Source organism: Mastomys coucha, unplaced genomic scaffold (assembly GCF_008632895.1).
Source record: "Mastomys coucha isolate ucsf_1 unplaced genomic scaffold, UCSF_Mcou_1 pScaffold7, whole genome shotgun sequence".
NCBI lineage: Eukaryota > Metazoa > Chordata > Mammalia > Rodentia > Muridae > Mastomys > Mastomys coucha.
In genome coordinates, this window is record NW_022196913.1 from 97,305,027 (window position 1) to 97,320,847 (window position 15,821).

At 49.1% G+C, this 15,821-nt stretch overlaps 1 protein-coding gene across 8 annotated transcripts in view; it reads right to left on the bottom strand.

Moving 5' to 3' along the window:
* Positions 1-14,684, bottom strand: part of Mtss1 (MTSS I-BAR domain containing 1) — a 146,493-nt gene extending 131,809 nt beyond the window's left edge. For 5 of the 8 annotated variants that reach the window (XM_031359142.1, XM_031359138.1, XM_031359140.1 and 2 more), the window contains exon 1: positions 14,061-14,684. In XM_031359142.1, coding sequence (XP_031215002.1) covers positions 14,061-14,132 — 72 coding nt within the window. In that variant the 5' untranslated portion in view covers positions 14,133-14,684. The remainder of the gene's footprint in view (positions 1-14,060) is intronic. The other 3 variants (XM_031359143.1, XM_031359139.1, XM_031359141.1) reach the window with 1 other exon arrangement.
* Between the last annotated feature and the right edge of the window lie 1,137 nt (positions 14,685-15,821).

Genomic DNA, 15,821 nt, shown 5'->3' on the forward strand with positions numbered 1-15,821 from the left:
CTCAGAAATCCGCCTGCCTCTGCCTCTCAAGTGCTGGGATTAAAGGTGTGCGCCACCACCGCCCGGCCAGATCGCATTACGGGTGGTTGTGAGCCACCACGTGGTTGCTGGGATTTGAACTCAGGACCTTCGGAAGAGCAGTCAGTGATCTTAACCCCTGAGCCATCTCTCCAGCCCACACACGTTTCCATACTCCAGATTTCTCTGCAAACAGAACTCCTCTCCCTCTCCTTTTCCATTCTCCAAAGTTTGCATGTGTGTGTGTGTGTGTGTGTGTGTGTGTGTGTGTGAGCGCGCGTGAGCGCACGTGTGTGCACCTAGGTTTTCACCACCCTAATTTTTTTAAATTATTACTTGAGACAGTCCCTCCCACCAGAGGAAAGGTAGTGGCCACCTTTGCACCTTATGCTGCCTAAGAAAGTTTCAAAGGGGTCACTTAGCTACCAAGGGATCCAGAGGACCCATGAGCAACATTAGAACAGCACGTTCCTGTAGACAGTACCAAAGGGAGCACAGAGGATTTCCTAGCAACCCCAGGGAGGCATGTGCCTGTGCCCATACTTAAGGAATAAGAGACGTGTGCAAAGTGAGAGGCCTGCCCTGACTCCCGCTTGATTGTATTAATTGCTGCTCCGTTTGCTGGCTCCTGAGACAGGGAAATTAGCTCATCAGGTCACCTAGCTGGCTCTCCACATCAGGAAACATGAGAACTCATTAGTTCAGCACCTAAAGCAGGTTTTCACTGCTCTTACCTATGAAATGCTTATGCAGTTAAGCCCTCCCCAGGATACTGTCTGCCCCATGGAACCCTCAGGGGCAGAGTCCAGAGCTGTCCTCTGTTCATTAGTTCCTGTCTGTCAATATCCCCGAGATGACCAGCAAAGCACACCATAACCCAAGTGACCTATAATGTTGAAAGTCTGCACCCCACAATGTCTCACACACACACACACACACACACACACACACACACACACACACACGCACACGCCACTCCACCCCCTTCTTCCTCCATGGACCCTCTCTGACTTGCCTCTACCAACTCCAAAATGACTCTGACCTCTGAGATCCTGCTCCTCCCACTAGCTACCATTTCTGTTTGCCTAACCCTCCAGAAGGCAGGCACAGGTTCACCAACTCATCAAACCCACATCAGGGCCTAGCCACACTGTGCTGAATCAGTTTCCATTTGGGGCAAAGACCACACCTTATTCATCACCCAACTCCTACCCCTGGTGCCATGGTGGACCACAAAAGGTGCTGCGCTTACTTTTACAGTATGTGCCTGTGTGCCTGCGTTTCCACGGGCTATCGTTCATGCAGGGGCAGAGCACCCTGACAGAAAAACATTCAAGAATGTGAGCTTGACAAGAGAGTCAGCTGGCCCAACTTCAGATCTGTTCACTGAGTGACCTTAGAGGCAAGTGACTTCATCACCTGGTGCCACTCTGTCTCCATCTGTAAACGATGCTAATGGCCAGCTCCTGCCCCCAGAGGTTGATTATGAGGCTACTGTGCTCTCGGGGCTGAGTAACACAAAGAGCTCAGCTCTGCCTTAGTGACTCAGCACACCATGGCGGCCTTCTGGAGCAGCCCATTAAATGAGTATCTACTATGTGCAGGCACTGAGTGAGGGGCCGGCCATGTGGAGAGGAGAGGGTCCACGGGTCCCAAAGCTGCAGAGGGGAGCATTCACCAAGTTGGAAAAGACTGGAGGGCAGTCGGTGGGAGGTCCCCAAATGTTTCACCTGGCTCTCAAAGAGGAAGCAGACATTTTCCTGGCCAAAAAGGGTAAGAAAGCAGGAAGGCTAGCGTTTTCCCAGAGTCACAGTTAGCATGACTCAAAATGTCCACCCGAAATATATTCCAGATATATCCATGGTGGCGTGAAACACACACACACAAACACAGAGAACCTCTTGCTTCTCTGAGCTCCCTCTCCTGAGCTCCCCTGCAAGCAACCCCTACTGCAATCCCTGCAAAAACCTAGGGAGAATCAGTAAGCATTGGTTAAAAGGGCAAATTCCTGAGCCCCACCCCAGATCAACAAAGAATTTAAGGGTGGGCCTAGGAATCTGCAAGTGAAGACACTCTCGCTTTCTCAGAACTACCCAGACAGCAAGTCCGGAGGACTGCAGCAAGAGATAAGAGGGTAGGTCCTACCCCTGAGCCCTTAGAAACTGGGAACTCAGCAAGCTCTTGGCTTTAATGTCTAAACCCAGCTTCTTTCAAAATAATCTGGAAGATGAGCGCTCAAGACACAGGAATGTAAGCAGACACATGCTTTTCGAGATAGTCAGCACTGGGTTCCAGAAGCTCTGAGAAGTGCATTCCTTTAGGCCACAGATAAATCCTTCACAGAAGAACATAAACCTTAAAAAACAAAAACAAAAAACAAAACAAAAAACAAAAAAAACAACCCCACGTACTTACTGCAGTATTGCTTCTAACAGTGTAAAACCAGCCTGGCCCAGACACAGGTAGGAGGCAAGCTCTCCACCTCAGGGCCTTTGCACAGGCTGGACCACTCTTCCACAGATCCTAAGTTGTTCCGCGGTGTCTGCCCCCTTCCTGGAGACTCTCCTCTCCCTCATCACTCTTGAAGACATACAGGTCTGACTGTGCCGCTGCATGGATTCCTTTTAGCATACAGGAGGATGGGGATAGAGAGAGAGTTCAGTGGCTAAAAGCACCTCGTTGCCCTTGCAGAAGGCCAAGGTTCAATTCCCAGCACCCACACAGGGGCTCACAACTGTCTGTAACTCCAGTCCCATGGGGTCCAATGCTCTTTCTTCTGACCTCCTGGGATACCAGGCTTGTAAAACACCCATACGCACAAAATAAATAATAATGAAAAATAAAAAGAAGGGTTGGTTTGGAGAAGGGGTGGTTGTTTAAGAATTGATGCTACTCAAAGATCCCTTATCTGTCGCCCACTCCGTGCGTGAGACAGTAGGTTCCAGAAAGGCAGGAATTTGTCATTTTTGTTTGCTGCTGCTCTATATCCCCAGCTCTTCAAGCTGGACCCTGCACACAGTAGGTGCCCAAATGTGTCCCCAGTAGAATTTACTATAGACATACAAACAAAGTCACATGGCCGTCACAGAAACTGCACTGCTTATATAACTCCCCGCATGGGACAGGGAAGACTGGATGAAAAGGAGGTTTCACAGGCCTTTAATCGTCTGGGCCCTTGTGAGCCTGAGTACATAACCCACTTTGTAATTGGTGCTTTTGGATAACTTCACTTAATTGAAGTTTCTAGGTTTTCTTCCATTAATTTTATATAACTTGTATAATCTTTCAGAAGTAATCCCTCATGAAATGTTCTCAAAACATTTGCTTTTTTTTTTTTTTAAGGGAAAAAAAAACCGCCTCCTCAGTGACTTAATTAGGGTGTCCCTAATTAAGGCCAGCACCATCAAACAGGCCAAGTTCCTGGGGAACCAGGTTCCGTGGGACAACAAGTCTCCTGGCTGCAGATTGAAGACCTCAGTCCTCCCAGCCATGCTGAGGCTCAGGGGCTGGCCCTGAGCTACTCCTGGCTAGGCTCCTCAGTACCTGCTTCCTATTGGGGTGTCTGATGCAATTATTCAGGTCCCAGATCACATCCTGCTGTGGCGTTGGCTTTGAAGGTTCAGTAAACAGTCACTTCAAAACAAAGAACAACCATTAAACCCAACTCAAAGACTTCCTTAATGGCAGCATGCTCAGCTGCAAAGAGCCTGGCTTCAGAATGCAATTGTGATCTCCCTGGAAACTAATCCACCCCACTGCCAGCCCCTAACTCCTGGCCTGGAGTGGGCTCCCCAAGTAGAGTCATGTATCCTGAGGCAGCCACACTGGGCTCCATCACTCTCCACTTACATCTCTCTGCTGATAAACTAGAGGCACCAATAGATGTTCAAAAATCTCAGGCCAACTAACTATTGGATTCTGTCCCCTGAGACCCCTCGAAGCTTCTTTCGGGTGAAGGGTGCTATGCACATATGCATGTGGGTACATACATCCATGAACGTAAACAGGCCAGAGGTGGCTTTGGGGTATCCAGCTCTCTCTGCCTCCATGGAGGACGTAGGCATGTTCAGTGTTTTCAGTGAGTGTTAGGGATTTGAACTCTGGTCCTCATGTTTGCACAGCAAGAACTCTCAGCTCACGCCACCACCCCACCCCTCAAGACTTCTTGGAAGCAGCCCAGAGGCAAATCTAGATGCTGTATGTGATACATTCAGAATCCTGCCAGCATACTTGAAACCATCAGACAGACTGAAATGCATCCACCACAGAGCATGAAGGGAAATTTTTGAAATGCCACACTTTGGGAGACAACAGAGAGTGGCTTACAGAGCACACTCCTGGAGCAGATGTCACAGGATATCACATGGCCTGGGCCTAACCCCTCACCTGCTACACAAATGGCTGAACCTCTCTGCCCCGTCTGTAAAATGGGAATGATTGCAGTCTCTACCCAGCTGGGTTAAAGTGTCAAACACTTTGTGCCTGGTAGTTCCAATCACAGAAACATTTATTACACAAGTAAAATGAGACTGAATTGTCAGCTGGGTGTCACCCAGACCAAAGGCCTTCTGCTTTTCTGTCCTCCCACTCCAAACAGAAATTCGAGGCACTCCTCAACAGCCCCACAAACTCTTGTGTTAACTCCTGGCAGCGTGACTTCAGTAAAGACTGATGTCTTGACTCTCATAAAGACCATCAGGACAAGGCCTGTGACAGGCTTGTTCACAGCTCCAACTCTCCCACCCAGCCATGCCCAGTGTCCCTCAAGCACATAATCAGACTGCTGAATACATATACTGCATTCTTGAAAATTGAAAGTTGAAATACAAATACGGATTGTAGTATCAAACTCAAGAGTGATCTTGTACTTTTCCGAAACAGAAGTGTCACCAACAGCAAGGAACTCTGATATTGTGTGTGTGTGTGTGTGTGTGTGTGTGTGTGTGTGTGTGAGTGTGTGTGTGTGTATACATGCTTGAGACCAGACTTATTTCTAAATGTCAAGGGTTTTAATGTAGATTTGCATAGCCCTCCCTGAAAGGCTCAAGTCTAAAATGTCCAAAACTCTGGAATTTGAGGAGTGTCATCAGACTGATGCTCAGTAAGGCTTCAGAATTTGGACTTGCAGATTGCAGATGCTTGAGACAGACTGGGGTAGCTCAGACAGCCATGAAGAGAGTTAATGTGGCATACATATGTTTCACGCCAAACGTTTTGGCGTGAAACATCTACCTTCTTGTTTAATCCTTTGGATAAATACTGTCACCTCATCTCCCATTATGTAGATTTAAAAAACAAAAAGTCAAGGCTCTGGAAAGTAATTTTTCCAGAATAAAAAGCCCCCAAAATGGCAGAACCAGGCGTTAAAATTCAAAGAAAAAACATATTTTTGTTGGTTCTTGGTTTTGCCAGGGTTTCTCTGTGTGTAGCTACCCTGGAACTCAACTCTGTAAGCCAGGCTGGCCGCGAACTCACGAAGATCCACCTGCCTCTGCAAAGGTGTACACCACCACCACCCAGAAAACCCACTTTCCTTGGAGGATGAGAATTATTTCAACAAGCAGAGATGATGGGGTAGGAAACGTAGGAGCCATGGCGAATCTGAGGAAGTCAGAGTCCGTGCGGCCCGTGCACACACACGGACCAGCCGGCTGGGGCCCGGGGAGGAGGACCTAGTTGCCAGCCAAGCTGAGACCTAGCAGCAGCTTTGCAGACAGCAGGGAGAAGCTCAGATGAAGACCAGCTCTTGGGAGGGGGCAGAGGTTCCATATGTACTCAATACTAGAGACAGGGCCAGAAGCCACTAAGAGACAAGTGGTGGTCACCCAGAAAACCAAGGGGACACAAAAGATAGCTCAGCAACCCAACTGTCCCCTCCCCCTCTCCCCTGTCCTCAGGAGCTTCGAAGGCCTTTTATCTCCCAGTCCACCCTCTTACAAACAGTTGGTGGGGTTTGCATATAGAGAAATAGAATCCCAGTAGACCACGCTGGGCCAGAGGGCTCTGATGTACTCAGGGCTAACTTTACAAAAACCAAAATCCTTTAACTTCTCCATTTCTAGAAGCTCCACTACGGGCTCTAATATGGCTCCAGAAAGGGTGAGATGAGACAGTGCTTGCCTGAAGCAGCAAAGAAATAATTACTACCTAGATCTTAAGTCCCTTCCCAATCTACAGGCTGCAGTAACTAACTCCAGGCTACAGTAACTAACTCCTGCACACATGTGAGACAGGGAAGAGGGGGACCTTTCACAGGTAAATAAATCCACACGTCAGAATCTCCATGAGGAACCTAAAAGGCAGGCATATTACTGCACCCCCCTTACAGAAAACAAAACTGGGACTCCTAGAGACTGAGAAACATAGCCGTAGGGTTTCCTTTAGTTCCTTGTGTCCCTGGTCAGCAGGGCTTCTGGAGAAGCCTACAAGCATCATATCCTGACCAGCAAGAGGTAGAAGGTGAATGGACAGGAAGTGGCACTGTAAACCAGAGACAGTACTTAGCGTGTCTAAAATCTTTGCTGCTCAGTGAAGTAGCCCCTAGCCACCCATGGCTATTTAAACTCAAACAACTAGAAGAATACATTTGTTACTGTCATGTACTTTTACTGGTGGGGTTTGTTTTTGTACTTTAAGACAGAGTCTCATAACAGCCAGGGCAGACCACAAAGTCTCTATGTAGTTGAGAATGACCTAGAACTTCTGGTCTCCCTGCCCCCACTTCCCAAATACCAGGATTGCAGTATAGCACCACCATGCTTGGCTAAAGGTGCATCAGAGTATACTTAGTCGCTTAGCAACACTAACATATCCAACAACTTCCAAACAAGGAAGAGCACATTAGACAGGCATATTACAGGTTGGTTTAAAAAACAAACAAACAAACAAACAAAACTGTGACGAATTCTAGATAAGCTTTTGTTGTGTTTTACTGGAATTACTTAGCATTTTGCTGTATTTTTATTTTAATTTTTAATTATGATGAGATACACAATAGCAAAACATACCATTTGGCTATCTTGAAGACTAAATTAGGTAATATGGAGATTATTCACATCCTTGTGCAAGCATCTAAATGGGTTCTTCTTCTGCTCGGGTGAGCTCAAGAACACACCATGATGGCACATCTGAGAGGGGAGGCCCAATGGATGGCTCAGTGATCCTCAACCCTGGTGAACTAGTGCTTTCAAAATCCTAACAAATAAGGTGCTGCCTAAAGTGCTGGCTCAGGGACTCTGGGAGCAGACCCAGGCTTCATGTCTCCCAGGACATTCAGTGGGCCTTTTCTGTAACCATGCCCAGCCACCCAAAGGGCACGTATACCCAGACCCTCCAATCTGGTCAGACCCACTACCCTGGACCCTGCAGAGAGCCCTATCACATGGCAGGTGGCAGCAAGAGAGTCCCAAACAATATTGCCACCCACTTCCACCTCTCCCGGGAGCTAATGGCACTAAGCAAGCCAGTGATTCCATTCCTCTCCATGCTTTGAGGCAAAGAAATCAAATAAAAAGAGACGCAGCTTAAAAGGCACTCGACTGTTTTCCCCCACTTAAGACAGGTTGAGAAGACTCTTATAGACTAAAACCAAGGCCATGTACACCAAGAATTAATACAGGAAGGTGCTTTTCTGAGGATCCCATCTAAATAGGTTTTCAAGGGCAAGGACTCTACCAACTCAGCCCAAACTGGAGGGCTACCAGGACGTAATTAAACACAGAAAGCTCTTTTACAGGCGTGTTCCAGGGCTGGGCACAGAACGAGTTCACTCTGAGGAGTCATATGAACTTTGGGTGAACCTGCCTCATCCATATGATTATGAGAATGCAGCCTCAGACACCTTGACTCCATACGCAAGCCCAGTCAGTGAGGAGATCCCATGAGCTTTGGACCTGGACCAGAAGAAGCGCTGAGGGTAGCTGGCAAAAACTTGGCCCCCAAAGCTTCTCCATCCCAGGAGCACCTCCAGAACCAGGAAGAGAGGGGCATCGCAAGCTTTTCTATTGATTTAACTGATAAATGGGGGGGGGCATATCTCTTCAAACTCCTAAAATTAAATATTTTTCCCAGAGGTAACAGCTGCATTAGAGTCTTCCACTCATCTCCCATTCAAGCCCACACCTTCCCGTCAGGGGTTCTAGTTCCTTCTATGACCCTCCCATGGGCTCAGACAGATGGAGAGATATCTTCTAGAAATAGATCAACGCCCCGCCCCATACCTTGGGTTCTTAAAGAGCTTCACTCTGGGCCAAAGAGGACAAGGTCTGAACACTAATTCCACCTCAACATGGCCTTGGACAAGTTCCTGAATCTCCCTGCCCGAGCCTCCATTTTCTCATCTGCAAATTATGCATGCCTGTCAGTAGAAGTCTGTCACATAGTAGGTCCTTCTCCAAATCCCTTCCCGCCTACTGTGTGCCATACGCAATGAATAATGAGCACCAACTATGTGCCAGGTGGCACACCAGAGCATCTCATACAACCAAACTTCACAATCGCACAATGGGTAAAAGCAGCCACTTCTAACCACACTAGGTTGATGTAGAGAGTGAGTCACCCCAAGGCCTTCCAGGAGGGCTTAGAGGTGAGGAACGTAGCATCAAGACAGACTCTGGACTGGGCTGGCTGGGGTCGCGGGACCTGTATGGTCTCTGAAGCACACACTCACATGAAACCTGCATTCTGCATCTAATTTAAGGAAGAGCTTCAACAATCAAATACAATACGCTTCCTGAATGCTCCGCCAATTAATTTACTGTTTGTCTCTCCATTTACTATTTAATAAGGCCGTATCAGCAGGACAATCTGCAAATCTGAATTAAGCTGCTCAAGGCATCAGCCAGTTCCAGTTAAGGGGCCCCAAATATGTCCTGCCATGTTCGGAACGGCTACATTCAAAACCTGTCGTTTGGCTTCTGTTTGGTGTGGGGAAAGGCAATTTCTTTATTTTTGCAGAGGTGTGGGTTTGGTGGGAAAGTGTCCTGAAGGCGATTCCAAGAAGTAATGGGGAACTCGAAATGATCTCATTTTTCCATTTCCCAATGGGAACCTCTAAATGGTCTCATCGCAGAAGGAGCCCTGCCAGCTCTCACCAGTCCTTGCAAAGAGGGAAACAGCTTAGAGACAGATGATAAAGCATCTAATGGATCAATAGTTTCAACCTTTTCACCCACCGAGCATTTTAGCAACCTCAAGTGAGCTGGCCAAACTGACTCTATCATTTTGGTCTTTTTTCTTTTTTCCTTTACAGCCCAAGATGAGATAGAAGAGGTCAGAGGACAAGCAGGCGGTCAAACACTAGGAAGACAGGGCCTATGTAAGACAGAGAGAGACCGTATCTGTACTGAAAGTGTTCCCTGTTTATGTGCAGTGCAAATGATAGCAAGAGAGGCTGGGTCTGACTTCCTGACATCACAGCAGAGTTTGGTGGTCCAACACAGCTGATGAACAGATATTATTCTAGAAAGGTGAGTGCTGAACCAGGCCAGAGGTGAGCTCAGTCTACCTTCCATGCAAGCTATCATCCCTCTATCTAGGCCTTTATGAATTATGGAACTCCAAAGCGTAAAGGTTCGGGACATCGAGCAACAAGTTCTAAAACAACTTTATTTGATAGAATATAAAAGGGCTTTCCCCCACGGAATAGCTAAAGTGACATATTTCCAAAAGAAGACAAGATTCATACCCCGAACTCCCAAAAGTCTGAACTCCCTAGAAGAGACCCTAGTGCTCCGAATGAGGAGCCCTCTCTGGGCAGCTCCTACTGCCAACTTTATGACATCTTCACTTTGTCTTCTTCTCCCACAGGCCCAAAATGAGGAAGCTTGTAAAACCCTGGCCAAACACAACCATTTGCCAAGAGAAAAGGCAGCATGGGGCCCATCTGTCCATTACAGGGCGCTGCTTGTTCTGCCTTTGTATAGCTGTCAGCCTCTACCCAGAGCGGTTCCCTTCCCTCCCAGTACCTGGTCGCTTGGCTGGCTTGTCATTATCTTACTCCAGAAAACCTTTTTATTTTGAAGCATTTTGAAAGGGAAGTCTAAGAAGAAGACTGACGTCCTTTCCCTGACCAAACTAGAGCCCTTCTTCCTTTCTTCCTTCCTTCCTTCCTATATCGCCTGCAGCCATATCGTTTCAGGGAAAGGAGCAAGGGCAGGACCTAGTAAAAGGTCTTCTACACAGGAGGCCTCAATAAAGACCTAAGAAGTGAACCTTCTTACTACAGGGACCTCACAACAGCGAACAGGGCAGCCATAAAGTCACTGCATGGCATCAGACCTGCTACTTATATTGTCACCTCATGATAGGTGAGGGAAAATATCTCCATGTCTCTCTGACCCACAGCAAGATTCCTGTGGAATTCAAGATGTCCCCCAGCAGCTCTAATTTTAGACAGACCTTCGGACAGAGGATGCTGGTGGCCAGCAGAGGAGGGGGCAGTCTGGAGGAACTGAACAAGGCCGCTATTCTGCTCTGCACAGGTGCCTGTAACACAACACCCCTGTCTAAAGCGACACATGGCTCGTTCAGGTGCACTGGGGTATTTTTTAGCTTAGCCATATTACATAAACCTGAACCCGGGGCAAAGTTCTACCTGCAGCAGGTCCAACTCGGCCCTCGGCATCCTGGTGCTTGAGGAACAAGGGTGAGGAAATGTTTGATTTTAGCGTCCTTTTTTTTTTTTTTTTTTAATAAAAGTTAATTATTAAAAGGAGAAACCGCCGTCCCCGGGACGAGATACTCTTTTAGTCTGGCTAGCAAGTCTCCAGAACTTAGAAAGCATGGAAATGGTGGTCAAATTCTGGTCTAATGATTCAAAACAAACAACACTAATCTGTTTACCTTACTAAGAGCCAGTTCTGTTCAAAACTTGGATAGAAATAAAAAAGATTCTAGGACCTCCCTGAGAGTCAGCAGTCACCTCCAGACCACTGTCCCCCCAGACAAGTCAACACCCTTCCTAGAAGCGACGTGAAAAGCTCAGCCCTCCCCCCACCTTTTGGGAGGGGACCTACTCGTACCAGGCAGCCTTAAGGGTGATTTCCGTAGATCCCGGGGAAGACAGCCACTAAGTGATTTTGCACACCGTTACTCATTAGTGACCACCACCACAGCAGGGTGGAAGGAAGGGGAAAACAGAGGTTTCCTCTCCTCAAGAAATCAATAAGTTCTTTAGCAGCTGCCGCTTGCTTTCCTTGGAGCTCCATCCCAATGGAAGCAAAGACAACTTCTTCCTCACCCTACCCCTGAAAGGGATAAACAGAGGCCCTGACAGTCCAGGACTCGTCCCATGGAGAATCTTTGCAGGAAGCACAAAGAACTCTCCAGAGCTTTGTTGTGTCTTGAGGCTCTCTGCTTCAGAAGATGGATGGCACAGGCATGGAAATTATTCCACTCTCTTGTTATCTTTTTATTTTTCTCCAAAGAGGAAATTGACTCCCTTCCTGTGTTGCTGTACATTATGAAGTCTCAAAAGCTATTCAAAAAAAAAAAATGTTCTTAGCCTTTTTCTCACCCCGATTCAACATCACTTTAAAAAAAAAAATCACCTAAAAATGGTACCATGATGATAATCCAAATGGCTTCTCCCTAAAAGCAAACAGAAAGGGAACCAAAAATATGATAAGCTGGTCATGAGTTTAAAGACGGGAAGGACAAGGAGGTCATCACAATGCCAGGTGACACTAAGAGCTGACTGACTTCCTTGCTGACAACTCCACATAGCCACATAGCCTATGCTTCCTGTCCTAAAATGCCCAATTTAATTTTGTTACTTCTCTTTTGAAGTGCCATCGCTGGCCACTCCATACAAGAAGTCTTCTAAAAAAGAAAACTCCATGAAAATATTTAGCAGTTCCCTTACGCATAAAACAACCTCAGAAATCAGACAACCTGCACACCTATCCCTGATCCCTCTCTTCCCCCAAAGAGCTTCAGAATCCAAAGCGAGATGTAATCTTCTGCTGTGCCTTCTGTCTGAAATATTCTGTCAAGTGAAGAAAAAAAAAATCTACCAGACTCAAAGAGAGAGCAACTAGAATCAACACTGAGGGGGCAGTCAGTGTGTAAGAGGCCTTCCACCTACAAATGTCTAGGCAGAGCCTACACTAGGCAGCCAGATGGTGGGTGGAAGGTTGCACAGCCCATCCATGGGGAAGGATTACCTTCTGAAGGGCTTTGGGTTCAAACTGGCAAGAACTAAGCCCTGGCTTTGGATTAAAATAACCACCACCACCATCATCATCTTCATCATCATCATCAAAGGCAGAGAAAACTCCAGGTGTGATTACTCTAGGACTGAAGTCAAGGATCAGTTTAGATCCCTGGATTCATTTCTATTCAGGACCTGGAAACATCATTACCTCCTTAAAAAAAAAAATTAAAAAGAAAGAAAAGAAAAAAAGCGGCTTTACCAACCCATCTCAAATACCTCCTCTGCACATTACAACATACAGTGTGTATGCCTCAAACCAAACCTTGTTTTGACTAAATAAAGTGGGTGAAATTTAAGTTAACAATAAACACCAGAGTCCAAGGAAGGGCACCAATCTTTGTTCAAAAGAACACTTCGATAATTCAATGTGGATTGAGGGCAAAGGAATGAAAGGGGTTGTCTTTGAAGAGACTAATCCATCTAATTCCAAGCGACTGGATTAGAGGCATTCCTGGGCGAGCAGGCTCTGGCTACAGATTAGGCTACAAGGATTTCTGACAAAAGGCACGAGCTTGGTAGGATTGCAAAATGGACCTGAGCGGGACCAACCGAGCACCTCAGCAAAGTTCACACTGGATGAGGTGACAGTTGGTTCTAAAAGGAGGAGGCAGGCGTGACAGCTGAACATTCCTCCCCAAAGTCCACGTCGAAGGCCCATGGCCTCTCCAAACCTTACACTTCATCAGACAAAAGCTTTCCCGGGCGCAAGGCAGCGGCTGAAGAGGGGCTGTCCACACCCACTCGCCAGCACTGCTTTCCAAACCTGCCCACTCTTTTGGAAGCCGAGCGTTTAATTAAACACCACCTCCCCGGATCTGTTGAGGCAGACTGGGGCTGGCTTCGAGCCAAAGAGAAGCTCCCCTAAATACACTAGAAAAAAAAATCCCCTCCTACCGCCCCCAATTCCCACCTCCAGGCATCTCCTGAAGCTGCTTCTATTTTATTAGGGTGGGTAACCTAAGTCACGCTGTACCTCAGAGCACCAGAAAACCCACATTCGAGGATCAGGTTATCTCCAGTCCCACCCTGTGCAGGAAAAGGCTAGGGTGTTGTTCCCCGCCCCCAACACACTCGCGCGCACTCACACGCACACACAATCCTTCCCAGACAAGAGTGGGGTGTGGATGTGTGTATGAGAGAGCTGGGTATAGTAGTTTTGGAAACCTCAACCTTGCCTTCCTGCTGTGAGCCTCTCAGCCTCGGCGTCCCTGAAAGACTGACTACCCTGGGAACTTGTGCGCCGAGCCCCGAGGGAGGGTATGGGGAAGGCAAAGAACACCATCAGCAGCTCTGGAACAGACTAATTAATAACTAATTTGTTCAGATTCCCCTACTCCAGGTAGACCTGAAAGCCAAGCTTGTAACAATCCTGCCACCCATTCTCCCAGGCCGGAAGACTCCTTCCTGCAGCCAAGCAGGGCCCTCCACTGCCGCTCCACCACCACGCCAAACACTCCACCCCAAACCCAAGGAGTCAGGTGTCCTCCAAGGCGTCCATCCTCCACGGGTCGCAGACACTCAGTCCAGGGACAGACAATGGAAAACTTGGAACTAGGGCCCTTAAGCCCCCAAAGGAACAAGATGGTGTCGCCCCCTGGGATTATGAATGCAGGGGTTGGCAAGTGGCATCAGACTCTCCCCACTAGCCCCCAGGAAGTCGCCTGCCCAGTGACCCAGCACAGTCTGAGCAGCGCGGCGGGTGAGCAGGTGACACCCGGGTCCCCCGAGCTCCCGCAGGTGGCCAGCAGCGTAGGCGAGGGCCAGGCCGGCCGCGGTAGAGGGAAAGCCCCGCGGCGAGGTCAGAGCAGCCGCGCCCCCAGCGTCCTACCTTCATGTCGCTGATGATGGTCTGGAAGAGGCCTCCAAGCGCGCTGCATTCCTTCTCGATCACAGCCTCCATTTTCCCGGCGCGGCGGGGACAGGACACGCTCTCGGGGCGGCTGCACTGCGCACGGGGCCGAGCTCGCTCAGCCCGGGAGCGGTTTCACCCTGGGAGCGACCTACCTCCGGCTCGCCGCCGGTTTTGCAGAGAGCACGCGGTGCTCGCAATTTACTGCACTCTGCCCCCCAAGTCCCAATCCGAGACGCCCAGCCGCTCCGGAGGGCGAGTCGCCTACGTGCAGTGCTCGGCTCCTGGCCTCAAAAATGCCCGAAGAAGACTGACAATCAAGCCACCATGGGTGCCCACGACGGAAAAGGCAAAGCCCATCTTGGTGCAGAGAAAACAGCCCGCTGACCCGGGGCCAGCGCCATTTACGAAAAAAAAAAAAGATTTTTTTTTCCAAATATATATATATTTTTTTCTGAAACTCCAAAATAAAGAAAGAGAGAACGAAATAGGGCAGCAGCAGACGAGGTCAGCTCGCGTCGCCGGGATCTGTTGCTCGCAGACGCGGCCGCCGCCTCCTTTTTACTCCTGTGCGCCCTGCCCCGCGCTCGCTCTGGCTGAGCTCCCGGGGATGTTGCGAGGAGCGCACGCGCGCTCGCGACCGTGAGTCTGGCGCGGGAGCGCGGGGGGAGGCGCGCGCTCGCGGCCCGTGCGTGCGCCGCCCGAGGGCGGGGCTGGGAGCGCGCTCCGGCGGAGAGACGTGTAGGGCGCCTGCTGCAAGGAGGAGCTGGCTAGGGGGTAGGCGAGCCTGGTGTGCGTCTCCCGGACGTTCAGAGCGCCTCGTGCGGGGGGTCTCGGAGTGGGGAGGGCGAGCGAGAATCCAGCGGCCCACAATGGCAGCTTGCGTGCAGTGAAGCCGCGCTGCACCGCCAGCCCCGCCCCTCGAGGGACCTGCAAGGTCGGCACGTTGAGCGCTGCGCCCCGCACCTGGTAGGGCGGGAAAGCTGTTACCGCTGTCGCTACTGCAGCCTCAGGAGGAGAGGCCTCTTCGATGATGTCAGGACTGCAACGCCGAGTCACGGTTGCAGGGAGCCAGCTACAAGATTAGGGAGAGTTCGGGAAGAGTATCCTGCAGTGGGATGCTGAGTTCAGTAAAGTTGCAGGGCGCTAGATTGATCTGCTGAGGCTGAGTAAACGCAGAGGGCATCAGGGTTCCTAATCGCCTGCTCATCTGTCTGTACAGATCGCTGGCTGCGTGTGGCTTGAATGTTGATAGTTTTCCAGCCAGTGTTGCCATAACCACAGAAAGGCCCCTTGAGAAGTTTAACAAAGGGCACCGAAGACTGAGGTGGACTTGATAAATGTGTCCCTAGCTCCTCTGCCTAACTCCATAGCCAGGAGCACTTATTCTGAGTCTTCCAGTGTCTGGTAGGGGGATCAAATGGGCAACTTGTAAACGAACTGAAAACACTTAATGGAACCGTTTGCAAGTGTAAAGCCTACGTCCAGCTTGACCAAAAGGATCGTGTCAAATGCTGTAGTCCCAAATAACTCAGTTTAGTAAGTCATTCATTCAACACTGATCAAAAGAATGTAGGGAACCCTGTACAGAACACTGATGTTTGCATTTTCCTTCAGGCCACTCTCCCAGACATCAGGAGAGGCCAAACCTTCTGTAAGTCTCTGGTCTCTGAGGCAACCCTGCCGCTTCCGGCCCCTAAGGATATTCAGTTGCAAATGCCTCATCTGCACCTTGCCAGT